The sequence below is a fragment of the Copidosoma floridanum genome, unplaced genomic scaffold (genome assembly GCF_036245765.1).
Source record: "Copidosoma floridanum isolate Cflo_tuat_1 unplaced genomic scaffold, Cflo_Japanese_pri ptg000013l, whole genome shotgun sequence".
NCBI lineage: Eukaryota > Metazoa > Arthropoda > Insecta > Hymenoptera > Encyrtidae > Copidosoma > Copidosoma floridanum.
Window position 1 is genome coordinate 34896114 of NW_028321890.1, and position 16375 is coordinate 34912488.

Consider the following 16375-nt stretch of genomic DNA (forward strand, 5'->3'; position numbering starts at 1 on the left):
CAAATTAAACGACGGATTATTATTATTATCTATCAAACTTATGGTTTTAAGCTGTGTTTTGTATGTGCATACTTGAACAGTAATATTCTTGGTTAGCCCTTGAAAATTTTTGGTAACCGTTATAGCCATTAAGAGGACAGAGAACATCAGCTACCTCTTTTCAAAAAAGGGGAGAACGTAGCAGAACAGATATTACGCATACCTATAAGTACAGGGAAAAAAAAAAACTATAAGTGGAGGAAAAATGTTACGCAGTGAATCATACGTTTACGAAGAGTCTTATTTTTTTCTTGATTATCATATTTTTATCTGCAACTTGGATCGTCTTTCTTGATCGTCTACTGGAAAAATGCTCACTTACCATCTTACGAACCGATTTTTACCAAACTGCATTGTATATATTTCATGCCCAAATAGACCCGAATGCCGTTATCATAAGTAATAAAATTTAAAAAGAAATAAAATTTTTCTATTTATTAAAGAAGGATGAAAAAACTAAAGTATACAACACCGGAAGTAGGTATACTTGCTTCCAAAAATACTGGCCTGCAAAACATTCGCTAACGTTATGAGTGCATGCATAGTATACAATTTATATGTACATACAGTACAACGAGAGTAATAAGTAAATACGGCAATACAAAAACAAGAGTCGGCGGGGGTGAGGTGAAAAGTACAGAAATGAGAAACTGCACGTGTTATAAGTATGCACCGGCAAACACTCACCTTCTGGAACAAGTTACTATAGAACGGATTCCTGGACTACTAGGATTTTTACGTTGTCTTCGTTGTTGCTTGCATCTTGTTTACATCCTCTTATGGTGTGCTTCTTGTGACCCGAGACTCATGATATAAGTTCGATTTTCATCATTTTCCTCGTACTAAGTACACCCATTTTCATCAATAAGCTAGGTTATACTTCTTGAGATTTATAACTGAAAAATCTAACATTACATTTATTAAGTACAGTACAAGATAATTAATTGCTACTTACATACCTTTTTTTCAAATGGAGAAAAAAGCTACAATACAAAATTTTGGAGGTAACCATCACGGCGGCACACTTGGCACTAAAACTCCAGTACCGAGTACATTGCAAAAGTCAAGCTCGTCCCTCATTGGTAACTTATATATAATTATGCCGTAAGATATATTAAGACTCATTATTTAAGCAACAAACAATAGTGATGAGCTATTCGGAGCTCAACCACTCACGACGTGTTTTCGCGTATTCCGCGAACCCCGGGAGACTGCGCGCACACACAGGAAAAACATGCCCCTAGTTTACCCGGCGTTCTATCGTATATCCGCAGAGCATTTTCTGCTGGAAGCTTGGAAAGATGACCGGGAGAGGGGGTGGCGCAGTCGTGGAAATGGCGTCAGCTCCGTCGTCCAATATGGCCGAGGCGAGACGTAGGTAAATCACGTAAACACAGTGTGAAAAGTGGAAGCTGCGACGGCTCGATCGTTGTATGTTGGTAAGTGTTTTTTTTTTCACCAAGTGCACAATACACCGGGGAACCAACATCCACCAGTACCCTATAAGTATACCTTCTGCTTGTCCACACTGCATACTGGAGCTCGCGGTCCCTTATCTCCCTTTACACCTATAAGTACATGCTCCAATTTTCGTACACCTTCCGCGTTAAATAAGCTCCGTAATCGCGAAACCCTCAACAGCATAATATAATATATTCTCTGTGTGTGTTGTAATGATTCGTGTAATGAATAGTTGATAAGTGTGTGCAATCAGCTCGCGTGCGCGCACGTTGTAAGTACTCGTGTGTTATTTATTTTTGCATTTTGTGTGCTCTCGCTGTGTCACCTGGGTCTTGGACGGCCAGCTATGCTGAATCTTGGACTGTAGTCGTTCTACAAGTTGCATCCAACAAGTGAACGAGGTAAGGACTGAATTGATGTGTTGTCATTCCTAAATGGGAAGTCGCTGTCCGTCGTCTGAAAATATGCGAAAGAGAAAAAAAGGGACTCCCAGTCTTCGCCAGAGCCTCGTATAATTGTACTCGAGACGACGATGACGTACGATTCTTCCTTCCTCTTCTGTGTTTGTGTCCTCCAGCAGCTGTTTTTTCGCTACGACCTTGAACGCTTTCCTTCATCTCAAGGACGTTCACTTGAAATTTGGAGCAAAGGTGATTTGTTGACGGGATGATGAGACAAGTTTCCAATATTACATCTCGACTGTTGGCATATAAATCATCTGTTGTGTGTTATGAGAGAGTGAGGGATTTGAGGTTAGAGTCGCTGACCTTTCGATCACGAAAAATATGGGACAGGGTGGTCGAACAGGTTTTCATTCCTCTATCGCCGACTCCTAAAATTCGACGTCATGTCGCCTGTGTGCCTGTCAATTGATCCGATCTCTCACAGTGCGTGTACATTTAAACGGCATACTTGTATTTTCATTAATCATCTCGAATGGAAATTGCAGGGATTGGCGCGACGATTAAGTAGATGAACCGCGCGCAACATCCTACATTTTTATTTATTTTTTTTTTTTTATTTCATGTTTTCGGTGGAATAAATAAATATAGGTAAGCGTAGATATTTATACTACGATCTCGAGCGTGGGTGGAAAATAAGCGTGCGCTTTGGCTGTATAACTCGTGTACGAGCAGATTGTGAGTTGCGATTAAGTAGTCAACAGCAGAAAATAGTCAACCAGCGTGATTCACGCGACCAAGTATACGTGAAACTTGTGCATGTTTATGTGAAGCGTCAGCAGAGATTATCTGTTAGGTATAGGTAATGTACAGACGTATACCTAGCATCGCTGTGTACACGTACGTTGCACGGAGTAGAATATTGTAGTCGTGATCGATTCAAGCCGAGCACTTGGTGCTCCTTTGTTGTCGGCGTTGTTGCTTGCTATAGCCTCTAGTGCGTTAGTGCGTATCACGTACTCATACCTATCAGTCAGTGTGTTTTTGCGTGATGACCCTTGTTGCAGCTGTGAACCACTGATTTGTACTTACATTGTTCGCGCAAGAGTGAAAAGTTTTTACCAGTCTTCAGATTTCATAGTTAAAAGGTTTGTGTACAACGTTTCGGGACGAGTCATGCTGGTGCGTGAAAAAAAAAGAAAAAAAAAAGAAAAAAAGTCGACTTGTTGCTGCTGTTGGCTAAAAAAATCTTGGTTTTTTTTTTTCGCACGACCGTGAAACGTCAGTTTCTAGGTAAATAATTCATGAGTCTCGCGTGTATTGCGAGTGCTTTTGGTCAGTTTTATTTTATTTTTTTAAAACGCTTTCGACGCGCCATCAGGAATGGTAACTCTGGGAAAAAGAGCGAGTGGAATTTTCCACGTTGGTGAAAGTGCATAGACCCGCGTGGTACGAGGTTATTTAAATTAGAAGAAGCTCAATTACCATGTCTCCAAAACGGAAAAGTAGCTGAAACTGTAGAAAAAAAAAACTATTATCACTCAATGTCTAGTGTTTTCCATGTATTAGTATATAATATAGTGTGATCAAAATTCCTTACCAATCGGTATAATGATATAAGGATAAAAGCGTTTCAAAGTTAGTTCTCACAATTACCAGCTCGAATTTCATAAAACATTAACTATCTTTCGGAACCTTCGTAAAGCGACTATTAACTTAATTGGATATTTAACTAATCTTTTTCACGAAACACGCGATACTTATTTTTCAAAGCTACTGCGCCCGCATGTCGTTGCTTGTAAAAAAAAAGTTACTCGTCATCAATTATCCCTATTTTAACTCAATTCGTCGGTATATTATGTCATCGCTGCAACAGGCAAATTCAATTGAGCGCGAAAAATGTTGTCGGCACAAGTATACATTAGCATAATATCTGTCGACTAAATGAAAGTGAAAGAAAGCAAAGTTGTTGACGCGCGTTGTTTTTATTTTTCCCCGCACTTGCGTCACTTGAACATACGATTTTGATGTCTCCTAATCTAAAGCGCATATTTGTGATTCAAAAAATAATATTGGAACAACATACATAGCGCGCGTTGGGCGCCACCCAATTTTTTGTTCTTTAAGTAAGGTCCTTATAAATGTATATGCGCGCTTATTCACGCGCAAACACACGTTGCGTTTGGACAAGCAATCCTATACCGTCAGCTAATTGCAACGTTTGCCTGCCAATAAAATATAAAAATCACTTCCGCGCTACAGCGAGATTACGTGCGTAGATAAGTTTTGCAAAGATTTATCGTTTTTATTGTTTTTATTATCTTCTCGTCACTCGAATTGCTCGGCTCGTGTGTTTTCGAATGATATACAACGTTTCTCGGGCCTGTGCGACGCAACACTCTAATAAAGATTACATCGAGAGAGGGTGCATTACTCGCGCGATTGCACCTGTGTTCGACAATTTAATTGCGTGATTCGAATGACGCTACTATGGCTACGGCAACGGTATATAGGACTATCACACGTGTCTACAAAAGCCCGTGCACCTGCGTGCCTATTTATCTTTGAAAAAAAAAAGCAACTATGCTATCGACTCACTTTTTTTTTTTTTTTTTTCATCATCCGCTTGTACAAACGATCTCTCAAAACGTGCGAGGCAACTACTAGAGAAAAATTAAGCGCAAAATTATAGTCGAAAAGCGTTGACCTATTTTTCGGAATAACAAAAGCCAATCTGCCAAGAAAGTCGGTGCGTCGTCGTTTTTTTTTTAATTTTGCAAGCGAATCGCATACATTACAGGAATGAAAAAAAAACAAAAAACAGAGAGAAAGCCAAGTCGTTGTCGTGTCTCACGTGCATCTCCTGCAGCGAAACTAAAACCAAATCGGCGCTTTGGTTCGCTCATGACGTGTGCTTGTAAGCGCTTATATCTCCTTTTCACGTTTTTCGCGGCTAGCTATTATCCTCGACCTAATATTACGTGTCGCGGAGGAAAAAAAAAAATTGCATTTAAAATAACTCGCGTACACGTGGTACGATGTGGGCACATCCCAATTTCGTTTCATCTCATTATACGCGAGCTTGTGCACACACACGTGGGGGGAGAGAGGGACACCTACAGGGGCAAGGATGTGTAAAATGGAAAAGCTGCCGTGGTTGTTTGCACATGACTCCACAGATCTATCCATCCTCTGCAGGGAGAGAGAGAGTCGTCCATATCATACAACGTGGACTCGACTCGTTCTCTCTCTTTGATGTAATTTCGTTTGAGTTTGCCTATATACGTATGTGCGAGGTTGTGCGAATATTGGCGGTGCGGATAAAACCGAGAGATCACTGCGGTCGGACTGGAAACACGTTCGTGGCCTCCTCTGCGTGACTTTGAAGCGGCGGCTTCCCTCCTCGATTGCTGAACTGATTGCTGTTGACCGGCGTTCCTGCGAGGGCTGTGTGTGAACGAGAGAACACAAAAATTTTTCCACCATAATTTAACGAGGGTGAAAGTATCAATGCGACCAAAGGCCCCATCCCCTTTTTTTTAAGTACTGTACTAAATATGGGTATACTTTTTGCATTTGGAACGATGCTAATTTTTATTTTTCTTTAGCTTTAATACTTAGTACTCGATGCTTCGTCAAAATTTTTTTTGAACTATGCGATACTTTTACGTGCTTTCAAGCTTTTATAGACTTCGAGCCCTAATATATCAAACACATTATAGATACAGTATAACATTGACTTTTTTTTTTTTTTGGAGTGTTTAGTCCAAAATCACACACACCACACGGAGCTTCTTACGCGCAGCTATTAAATTTGATAGAAAACCGCCAACAGCTCGATAATTACCTCCTATAATACTTTCTACTTACACACACTCACCCCCAACCCCGTGGACCATTTAGTCGGTAAAAACCGCCAAGCCCAAATAATCTTGCGGTCTCGATTGCAGCGCAAGCTCGCCTGCGCCGTGAAGGTAAGGAAGAAAAAAAAAAAAAGGAACAGTCGCGCGCGAGGAGGTACCAACGCGAGGAATCGTTCGTAAATCGAGGGATTTAGCCCCCCGTGCTCTACGTCGGCCAAAAAAGGTGTCCCGGCGCGAAGCCTCCCCTAACGATCTTAACTGTACCTGCCGCGACGTACCACCACCACCTCTCGTTTTTTTCGTAAATTACCAAAGTACCTACCTGCTCTCTTTTTCTCCGTGGCAAAGTAAGTAGTTTACGCTTGAATAAAAATATCATCCGACAGGAGCACCACCTCGTAACTTGAAATACTGGTCCACTGCTGCTGAACAGGTTGCTCAGGGGGAGCTTGATTTTACCATCGCCCCGATTTCTCGATAAGCGGGTTTTTCCCCGAAACTCACAACGTGGAGCAATAAGTAAAATCCTTACTTTTTCACATCTCCAAAAGTGAAGAGAGAGAGAGAGAGAGGAAGAAAAAGCTCTGGTTCCTATTTGAAGCGTGTGAGCATAAGTACCGCTCGCGAGCAAGTTCTTCGGAGCACAAAATCACACGCGGGGCAACTGGTGAGAGGAGGAGACGGAACGGGATGATGTTACTATTAAGTATTAGGTATATAGCAGCCATCGCGTCATCGCGTTCGCGGCTCGACTACGGCCAAGTTTTTGCGTGTGCCTACTCGCATGTGTATATATACCTATATATGGCTCGACAACGGCTATACCGATACCTAATAATATTATACCCCACGTGTATGTATAAAAAAAAAAATATATATATATATATACGTACGGTTGATGGTACACATATATATACACCTGACGATCTACGCGTATAATTTTCCAAGCTGTTGCTGCCAGAGGCGGTTTGGTACCGAGATCTCTCTCCGGTGTTCTGGTCTTTTAGTAGATGCCGCGCGAGCGCGAGAAGCGTCCCCGAGCTTCGCACGCGCGATTATTCTCTTCGCTCGACCGTCGCCCATCACTTTTAACGCGTTTTTTAACAATAGACGCGCATGTTTATCACTTTGTGCGGGTATTTTTTTTTTTTTTTTGTTTTTTTTTTTTTTTTTTTAATGCGAATAAAAAGGGGGTGTTTTGTTATTCAACAGTGCATACTTGGGTACACCATCTAATTGCTTGACGAGAGCGATATATTGGTTTGGATGATCTTATGTAAACGCGCTATATATATATATATAACAATGTAATTCCGTTAGCCGAGAGATAAATCGTATATTATTATTGCGCTCAAAGTTTTTGGTATATCTACAGATGCATGTAGGTGGGTGTGCGTTGCACCGTTGTTTGTTTTTCCGTTCACCTCCTGTGTACACACACGCACATCGGTATGTTTTTCACGAGATGAGATTGCGCGCATCGCTTCTTTTATTATTACGTGAGCAGGTATATATATATTTTTTTTTTATATTTCAAAAGTATAGTTGATACGAGGAAAAGTTGTGTGTCAAAGAATGCACGCATCCGTATTTATATATATATACACTTGTAGACAAAATTATTTAAACATCTGTGGAGGGCGTGATAATTATGTATTCGTTGCATCGCGCTATTTTCGTCCGTAATTTATAAGCTCGCTCTATAAGTATGATTTTCACGTACCAACGTTTTTGGCTCCCACTTTTATCAAATTCCGCGATGTTTGAGGGGAGGGGAAAAAAAAGAAAATGTGTTCCCATTTGGGATGGTTGACGAAAAAAGAAGAGTGTATAGAGTTAATTGACCAGCCAACCGGTCCGAGTCGACTTCGTAATTAAATTCGGACGGTTCGTATGTTAATTGCCGAGAGTCTGCGCATCTGGTGAATACCTTCGGTGATTCCATTGTTATTTCGGATCGGCGAAGCCCGAGCATCCTCGGCAGAGGCCTCACTCTCGCGTTAACTTTGGATTATTTCGGTAGTTTTTGGCATCGCACCCCTCTTGTGCGTATATAGCTTTGCCCCCACCGCGTGTATCCCAAAAACTTTTAGCGGAATAATTGCTCCGCGCACCGTGACTTTCGAGCGCGTTGTTTTTTCTTTCACGAGACGCCATCAGTGCTCGTGGTGTATAATTAAACAAATTTTCCAAAAAAAAAAAATGATTTCCGAGAATGTCGTCGATTCGTCGCTTTCGACTCTGAGCTCAGATGAAACAATACCGTCTTCACACTTGTTATAGTTGCCCTGTGACCAACAAAAGTGAACTTTATTTTTGCTGGAAAATTCAGCCTATAGCAACTCGAGCACTGTTTCCATAGCGTCATTTAACTCGCATCGGTGGTACATCGTGTATGATATACAAGAGCCGCTGATCTCACCGAACCAAAAAAAAGATAAAAACAGAAAACGATCGTCGCTGTCATGCCGTTCGGAGCTTAGCAGTGTACGAGGAACCTCTCGCGGTACAAGTACATGATATATATATATATATAACCATCGCGGTATACTCCAGCGGTCTCAAGTGTACCACACGAAAGGGAAAATCCGTACGTATAATAGAAACTCGGGAAAATGAGCGAAAACAGGGATCAGCGCACGTTGATACTCCACAAGCGACCGACCGACAACGACGAGGTCGAACCGGTGCTACGTGCCAGACCGAGTTACAAGGGCCTGCAGCGTACGGCCGAAGGGACGTCCTCGTCGAGGAGAGCCCACAAAAACAACGATGGCGAGCGTGGCTTGGCCCGCGCCACAGTAGTCATGCCGCCCCGAGTACTGCAACACCCGGCTTACCTGCCCTCCAGGCGTAATGACATCTTCATTTTTGTTGAATCTTTTTTATTTTATTTTTTTTTCCACCAACAACAAAACCCCTTCGTTGGCAAGGGTAAAGAACCGCCCGACTATAATCTCGTTGCAGATGTGGGTTATGGTTGTTGGCGAGACTTACCAGGGCGTCGCTATACCTTTCTCTGCTCGATATATTTATGTTAGAACACGCGAACGGGTGGTATGTGGACAAGCACTGCCGTGGGGGTTGGGTTGAAAAAAGAAAGAGTCAGAAACGAGCCAAGGAATTAATTTCGTCCGGTGCTTGGAGCAAAAAGGCTTTTAATTTCCGTAGCCGGGCGCCGATGATCCACCACCACCGGGGGCTGATACCGAGAGCGCAATCGTCTCTTCCTCAATGGTCCCTCGATTCGCCCCGGCGATTTTTGCACATTAACTTTCTGCTTTCGTTTGCCAAACTCCCCCTTCGTCATTAGCTGCAGTGCGAGGGACATTGAGTATCCTATCCTATATATATCCACACTGACATCATTTACATGGAATCCTTTGGGTGCAGGTTGGTTATAGAAAATCGGTGGGATTTTTAATTTTTTCGTTTGTCATTTGCAGCTGCGAAAATCCCGATGACGTCGCACGACGATAATGAGAGCTCCGTGCAGCATCACAGGCGAGAGGACGACGCGTTGATGGGCCACAGCGATAAAGTGGGTAAGTGTCTTCAAGGCTCGCCCTACCACCTTTGGATGCTATACGATATTTCAGACAAGTATTCAAACTCCATATCAAAACGGTGGATGACGATTTTATATATATATATATATACACGTGATCTGTCGTAGAAGCAGAACTGGCATAATTATTCCGATTCTTCGTGGTAGCGCTAGAGACTCTATTTTAGCCTCTGCTTTATTTTCGTTGCCGAATAACCGAATTTTTCTACTGTCTTTCTATTTTTTTTTCTATTTTTTTTTTTTTTCCTTCTAAAATAGCGTGGGCGTCAAAACAAGACTCGTTCTCGGAAACAAAAACCACGTCAATCGGTATAACTTTATTGTTTGTTTGTTTGCCATGGAGTCGAGCACTTGATGTACAAGTATCTCCGATAAATCACTCGGTCATCCTTCCCTATGTACTGTTTCGCCGTTCGCGCGTGTCCGATGTATATAGTTTCCATGATCGCGTGGCGGTCAAGGTTGAATCTCTCTATAAATGCATTCTCACTGGTGGAAGACGAGTGCGCGGTCTCTCCGTGATTGCTTCCTTGAATTTTTCAACTAACGAAAGGAAAAAAAAGACGCAGACGTAATCAAGAATTCAAATGAGAGCGATGGCTCTCTACCTGTGCTGCTACGTCGTGGATATTTCTTTGTTTGATCTTTCAAGCTTTTGGTCTCACGCTTTCCACTACCACCTGCACAAAAAGCGCGTACTCGTGCGGTTTATTTGCAATAATTTTTCTTTAGCCAGCGAGTCGGGAATCCATCGAACGAGCAAACAAAACAAACCTTGACACTGCGTCGTCTTTGGTCCAATCGCTCTTTGTGACGAGATTAATTGATTAAATATCGATGGAAATGAAAGATAGTAAGGGGAAAAAAAAAAAAAAAAAAAGAAACAGTATGGGCTCTAATGGTATTTTTGTCTATGATGAATTTATCCGCATAATCGAGCTAGTCTACAGTCCGATGTGGAACGTTACGTCACTCTTGGTAATGCCTGCGGCTACATTTGGTTGTACTATATGACGATTAGAGCATATCGTCAATATAGTTGCACCAAATGTACATTTTTCTTTTTTTTTTTTTTAAATTCCGGTAGAGTCTCTAGCGTGCGCATGATATTTCAAATTTGTGTAAATCAACAAGTGGTGATGAATAAACTTTTGTCCATTCACGTAGATCCCACTGCAAAAAGATCGAGGATAGAAGTCCTTTCGAGGAAGGACATGTTGGAGGATAGACAACAGAACGAGGACGATGACATGGGTTATCCGGTGCAGATCGTCCAAACGCATCCGGACCACACGTTCGAGCTCGACGAGGACGCCCTGACCGAGATTTTGCTCCAGGAGGACATCAAGGACCGAAGCGTCGTCGTTGTCTCGGTCGCCGGAGCCTTTCGCAAGGGCAAGAGCTTCCTCCTCGACTTTTTTCTCCGTTACATGGACAGTAAAGTACGTCTCCGTTTCCTTTCTCTCATTCACCATCCGCGATAATTATACTAACGAGTTATTCTCTTCCCCCCCCGACAGTACGTCAAAAAAGAAAACACGGATAGTTGGCTTGGTGGCGAGAACGAACCGCTGAGCGGGTTCTCGTGGCGAGGGGGTTCCGAGCGCGACACTACCGGCATTCTCATGTGGTCGAAGGTGTTCCCCACGACCCTGTCGAGCGGCGAGAGGGTCGCGGTCATCCTCATGGACACACAGGGTGCCTTCGACAGCCAGTCGACGGTGCGCGACTGCGCGACCGTCTTCGCCCTCAGCACGATGCTGTCCTCCGTGCAGATCTACAATCTCTCGCAAAACATCCAAGAGGACGATCTGCAGCACCTGCAGCTGTTTACCGAGTACGGTAGGCTCGCTCTCGAAAAATCGGGCAGCACGCCTTTCCAGAGGCTGCAGTTTCTAGTGCGCGACTGGAGCTACCCGTACGAGGCGGATTACGGGGCCGAGGGTGGCATGAAGATCCTCAGCCGGCGTCTCGAGATCTCGGACAGACAACACCCGGAGCTCCAGAGCTTGCGCAAGCACATCAAGTCCTGCTTCTCGGATATATCGTGCTTCCTCATGCCCCATCCGGGCCTCAAGATCGCCACTAATCCGAAATTCGATGGCAGGCTTTCCGAAATCGAGAGCGAGTTCAAGCAGCAGCTCAGGTTACTCGTACCTCTACTGCTTGCGCCTGAGAATCTTGTGACCAAAAAAATCAATGGACAGGTCGTCAAAGCCAAAGAGCTGCTCGAGTATTTCAAGAGCTACATCAAAATATACAAGGGCGACGAGCTGCCCGAGCCTAAGAGCATGCTTGTGGCAAGTATAGCTCTTGCGTTTTTCTCGATTTTCGAAAGGTGTTGAATTTTTAACTTAATTTTTTTTTTTCCTTCCTTAATAGGCCACGGCCGAAGCAAACAATTTGTCGGCCGTAGCAGAAGCCAAAGATTTGTATCTGCAAATGATGGACTGCGTTTGCGGAGGAACCAAGCCATTCTTGGCGACCGCCCATTTGGAGTCTGAACACTCGCGGTGCGTCGACAGAGCGTTGTATCAGTTTGAAAACAAAAGAAAAATGGGCGGCGAGGAATTTAGTCAAATGTACATGGAAAAATTGAAAAAGGTTAATACGCGGCAAATCAATCGTTTGTGGTTGATCATTTCAATTGTGTGATTGTTGTATTTTGCAGGATATCGAAGAAGCTTTCCATCAGTTCAAGGCGCACAATGAAAGCAAAAATATTTTCAAGGCTGGCAAAACTCCCGCAGTGTTTTTCGTCATAGCCGTTGTAACATATATAGCTTCTGGTGTTTTCGGCCTAGTCGGTTTGAGCACTCTATCATACATCTGTAATGTTATTATGGGAGTTGCCCTGTTGACACTTGTCTTGTGGGCGTACATTAGGTACGTAAAAGATTTTTTGAAATAATCAAAGAGAAATTTGCATTATAAAGTGGGAAATTATCTTTTTTGTATTGTAGATATTCTGGAGAGTTGCGTGAGACGGGTTCGTTTATTGATGATCTAGCATCAATGATATGGGAGAACGTAAGTATTATTCAAACGATACTCGAAAAACTAACAGTTTATATCGATAGAATTTTTCAGAACGTGTTTTTGTGAATGCTCTGTTAACTATTTATACATGCATAGCGATGATCGACTTGTCTTTAAATATTTGCGACATATAAATTTATTTATTGTGACTGCTGTAACATAAGTTTGTTGTTTTGATAAAGAACTTTTAAAACTACTAACATTTTAAGATTAATTAACCCACGATCGAAAGGCCTAACTAACATGTAGAATTTTTTATTCCCACAGGCCTGGAAAAGTACTCGTCTCGTTCATAAATTACGATACCTTATCCTTTCTTTATTTTTGACCTTCTGTGCTGTGCCATTCATAGCATTATTTTTCAATCATCTGCGCAAACATCGTCTCATCTGATACAACGCTCTTTTATTAAAACAAATAAATTTATCACATTTTTTATTTTTTAACATTGGTTTTTGTTTTATTTTGTCCATTAAAGTCATCCCCTCATTGAAATCATTATCATGTTTTTTCGTGTAAACATCTTTTTTATTTTGATCCTAACAATTTCGAGTGATATGAGGATATCAGTGTTCAATAAAGGTATGACGGTTGTTGCGTGGTTAACCAAATGCTTTTTGACTTGCTTGATGAAAAATTCATATCTCACTTTAGAAAAGATTTTTAGCAGGCGTGGACATGCATTGCTGATTACAAGTTTTAAATCATATTTAAGTAATCACAAAAATGTCCATTTCTGCTCAAGAATCAAGCTTACAGTATTGAGTGACGCTAAACACTTTGTATTCTAAAATTAGATTTAACACCACAGCCATGGGCATGCGCACAGATTTTCCTTGGAGATTCACACGCATTATTTATAACGTAACATAAACATTGTCCATTTCTGCTAAGAAAATATGAAAAAAAAAGCATCAAGTAAATATCGATGTTGATTATTTTTTTTAAACCGCACGTCCCTTTAAGTGATTTAATAGACATGAAAAATCCTTTTTCTACATTTTATGTTTAGTTTATGAAACCGGTTTACCAGCAATTCGTGGAGCGGTCTGTTGCAGGGATAGCAGTGGTGCAAGTTGCTCAGATGGCTACCAATTCAACAATGGCAACGATGAGCAACAACACTGCCACTGCCAATGGCAAGCCTAAATTATCGTAATGCAATGCTCTCTTTGTGGTGTTGCAAATAAGAGATAGGAAAAATGTTCTGTCAAGAAGACACAAAATAAAGTGTTCCGTTCAGTACCACATGCGGTTATAAAACGAACAGATTTCCGCTTAATTGTTGGTTTGAAGGAAAATTAACTTTAAAAAAAATGAAAAAGTAAATGGAAAAAAATTTACAAAAAATAATGTTTGATACCATTCTTTGCTCAGTTCAGTAATTTCAACTGCAAAGGTGTGTACAGTACATCCTGATTAAGAGTAAGAGTTAGATTGTTACAAAAATTTATTATTATTATTATTATTAACGTCGCTAATTGTATTGTTATAGTAAAAGAAACAAAAAAATTTGTATTAATAAGTGATATTGTCCAAGCAATATGATTTTTTAATTTTTACCATACATTTGAAAGAAAAGTGATGTTTTAAAACATTAAATAAATTTACGTGATTTGTATAAAGAGCAGTCAGACATGTTGCAGAAATATTAAATATAGTTAATTTTTTCCGAGATGATCCTTGCAGAGTTTTCAGCTATAGTTACATTTGGTTAACATTTCGTAGGCTTTGTTAAAAAAAAAAAAAAAAAAAATGAATTACTTATCATTTATTTTATACACAATAATTTTAACAGTAACTTACGAGTCTCTTAATGTGCCACAAAACTTCCTTACCTAAGCGTTGTATTAAAAATAAAACTGATTTATGTAAATGTCACAGCCCCTTCATTAAGTAGCATGTGTTTTAACAACATAAAATACCAGGGATTTCTCATTAAGTTTTGTTAACCCATCATGCCATAGTAGCAGTAGTAGTAGCAGCAGTAGTTGTAGCTTAGGTAGTTCCATTCGAAATCTTGCCATGAAAAACATTTTTGCGGAGTGTTCTATGTAAGTTAGACATATTTTTTCGTATAATATTCATCAATAGTTAATTATATTTATGATTCTAAAGATAATTTTGATAAAACAAAAGGTTCATGAAATGAAATTGAAAGATTTTATTGCATTGTAATATAGGTGATGGTTCCAGTTGTTCATTGATTTCTGTCTTTGTTATTATGTATTTTTATTATTTATTATGGAAAGTAAATTGTTATATTTTTTTTTATTTAATATAGTATATTCATTCATTTCTAATAAAAATCATAAATACATTAATATTTTGTTTTATTATGAACTACTACGTAAATTTTTTAATGATAATTCAAAAGGAGTGTTGTAAAAACTTGATTAAGCGATCTAGTATACACATACTGCACTTATTAAGTTGTTTGCACTTTGTGAATACAAATTTTGGACAAAAAAAAAAGACAAATCAATAGAAAATAGTTTTCTGGTGTAAGCGATTGTAGGTGGAAATAAAACGTGTATTTTTGTACAACAATTTTTTATAATTTTATTCGTTTCCTTAATGCTAAATTTATTATAAATGTACAAAATTGTAAAGAATCATGTTACTTTAAACATCTTACGCACTATGCTCTCATATCCCTGTACAGAAACACGCCATTTTTCACTATAAATGTTATACTTTTCAAGCGCAAGTTTATTCTTAGGCTCAAGAGTGATTACCATTTTCAGATCATTAGATGCTTGCTCAAAGTTTTTCAGCCCTGCATAAGCTACCCCTCTCCTGTAAATGGCTTTTACATTGTTTGTGTCCTTATTCAATACTTTATTACACAGCGTAAGTACATGTTCATAGTTTTTCCTGATCAACTGACACTCTGCCATGTTGTTGTACAAAATGTATTTGAGTTCCGTGATATTTTTCATTATCAGCCCCTCTTCTTCAATAGGTTCTAATGTTATAAGGATCTTACATGCCTGACTGAACATGTAAAATGCATCGACGTGCAAATTGGCTTTAAAGAGTTCCACTCCCTTTTCTTTGCACTTGAAGGCAGTGTCATGTTTCTCTTGTGGGCTCCACTCCCAGATTGGTTTGTAGATTTCTGCCTTTTCCAGAGTTATCTGTACAGAGATCACAATAGTCTCTTTTTTTTCACTACTTAATGGAACCATTAATGTGACCAAACTTTGTTCTTTGAGAGACATTCTTTGAATGGCCCTCTCAATTAGCCTGTCAATGATTGAACATGCATTTCCAATCGTGATACTTTTATGTGCATCCTCATCAACAATTTCACTACGCAATTCAGCTTTAATTTGCTGTACAGTCATGTTTGAACACTGAGGATTTTGAACATGTATGTGGCAAGTGGACAACTCAGTTGGCTTGTTGGAAAATTCACCTGCAAGAATAACTTTTTTTTCTACCAACTTATCCATCGACTGGTAATCAGACATCATGAAAAATTAACAGGACCAATCAACACAGTAAATAATCAAAGACTATTTGTTGTCAAATCAAATTATCTCTGTACAAAATGTTGAATACATTCGTCCTAGAGTAAATAAATATTCTTAAAAAAGTATTTTTGTACCTGTAAAAATAAAAAAGACATGAAGAGGATACAAGTAGGAAGATTGATACTGCTTTAAATCTAAAATTATAGTCTTGAAAGACTCTCGTGCTCCAAAATTTTGTACGTACTTGTCAATACACATGCTTATACACAAAGTATTCACAGCCGTTTATCCTGATGGAAATATTGACATTAGACTCATTCATAGCACAGATTAAACAAATATACACGCATTATAAAAGTCTATTTTCTTTTTGTTTTCAATAGTTTTTAAAAGCTCTGAGGCAAAATGAACAATGTGCGTTAACAAAAGCCAATGGTTGTTGTTGATAGTTGTAAGCTTGTTCTCTCTCTCTCTCTCTAAAAACTGCCTTAAAAAACCATCCTGGTTTAACAACTCATCCATGTA

At 40.0% G+C, this 16375-nt stretch overlaps 2 protein-coding genes across 6 annotated transcripts; one reads left to right on the forward strand and one right to left on the reverse strand.

Annotated features, from left to right (window-relative positions):
* Positions 1–1381: 1381 nt before the first annotated feature.
* Positions 1382–14695, forward strand: atl (atlastin GTPase). 5 transcript variants are annotated; one of them, XM_014363127.2, is made up of 8 exons: positions 1382–1478; positions 9211–9309; positions 10500–10774; positions 10853–11632; positions 11715–11936; positions 12004–12218; positions 12296–12362; positions 13384–14695. In XM_014363127.2, exons 2-8 carry the CDS (start codon positions 9225–9227, stop codon positions 13528–13530), a joined length of 1791 nt encoding a protein of 596 aa, XP_014218613.2. In that variant the 5' UTR covers positions 1382–1478; positions 9211–9224; the 3' UTR covers positions 13531–14695. The 5 variants fall into 5 exon arrangements, with proteins under 5 accessions (XP_014218613.2, XP_014218614.2, XP_014218612.2 ...); XM_014363128.2 differs by lacking the exon at positions 1382–1478 and adding an exon at positions 1790–1901; XM_014363126.2 differs by lacking the exon at positions 1382–1478 and adding an exon at positions 2833–3049.
* Positions 14696–14948: 253 nt separating this feature from the next.
* Positions 14949–15926, reverse strand: LOC106646733 (Bride of doubletime). The gene has a single exon (XM_014362852.2). The coding sequence runs from the start codon at positions 15848–15850 to the stop codon at positions 14987–14989; it is 864 nt and encodes a 287-aa protein (XP_014218338.2). The 5' UTR covers positions 15851–15926; the 3' UTR covers positions 14949–14986.
* Positions 15927–16375: the final 449 nt, after the last annotated feature.

What these genes read in the sequence shown, in the direction of transcription:
- atl (XM_014363125.2), top strand. Translation starts at nt 8,572, where the DNA reads ATGCCGCCCCGAGTACTGCAACACCCGGCTTACCTGCCCTCCAGGC. An exon ending in GGGCCACAGCGATAAAGTGG is followed by an intron (nt 9,310 to 10,499) that starts GTAAGTGTCTTC and finishes CCATTCACGTAG; the next exon opens with ATCCCACTGCAAAAAGATCG. An exon ending in GTCTTGTGGGCGTACATTAG is followed by an intron (nt 12,219 to 12,295) that starts GTACGTAAAAGA and finishes TTTGTATTGTAG; the next exon opens with ATATTCTGGAGAGTTGCGTG.
- LOC106646733 (XM_014362852.2), bottom strand. Translation starts at nt 15,850, where the DNA reads ATGATGTCTGATTACCAGTCGATGGATAAGTTGGTAGAAAAAAAAGTT.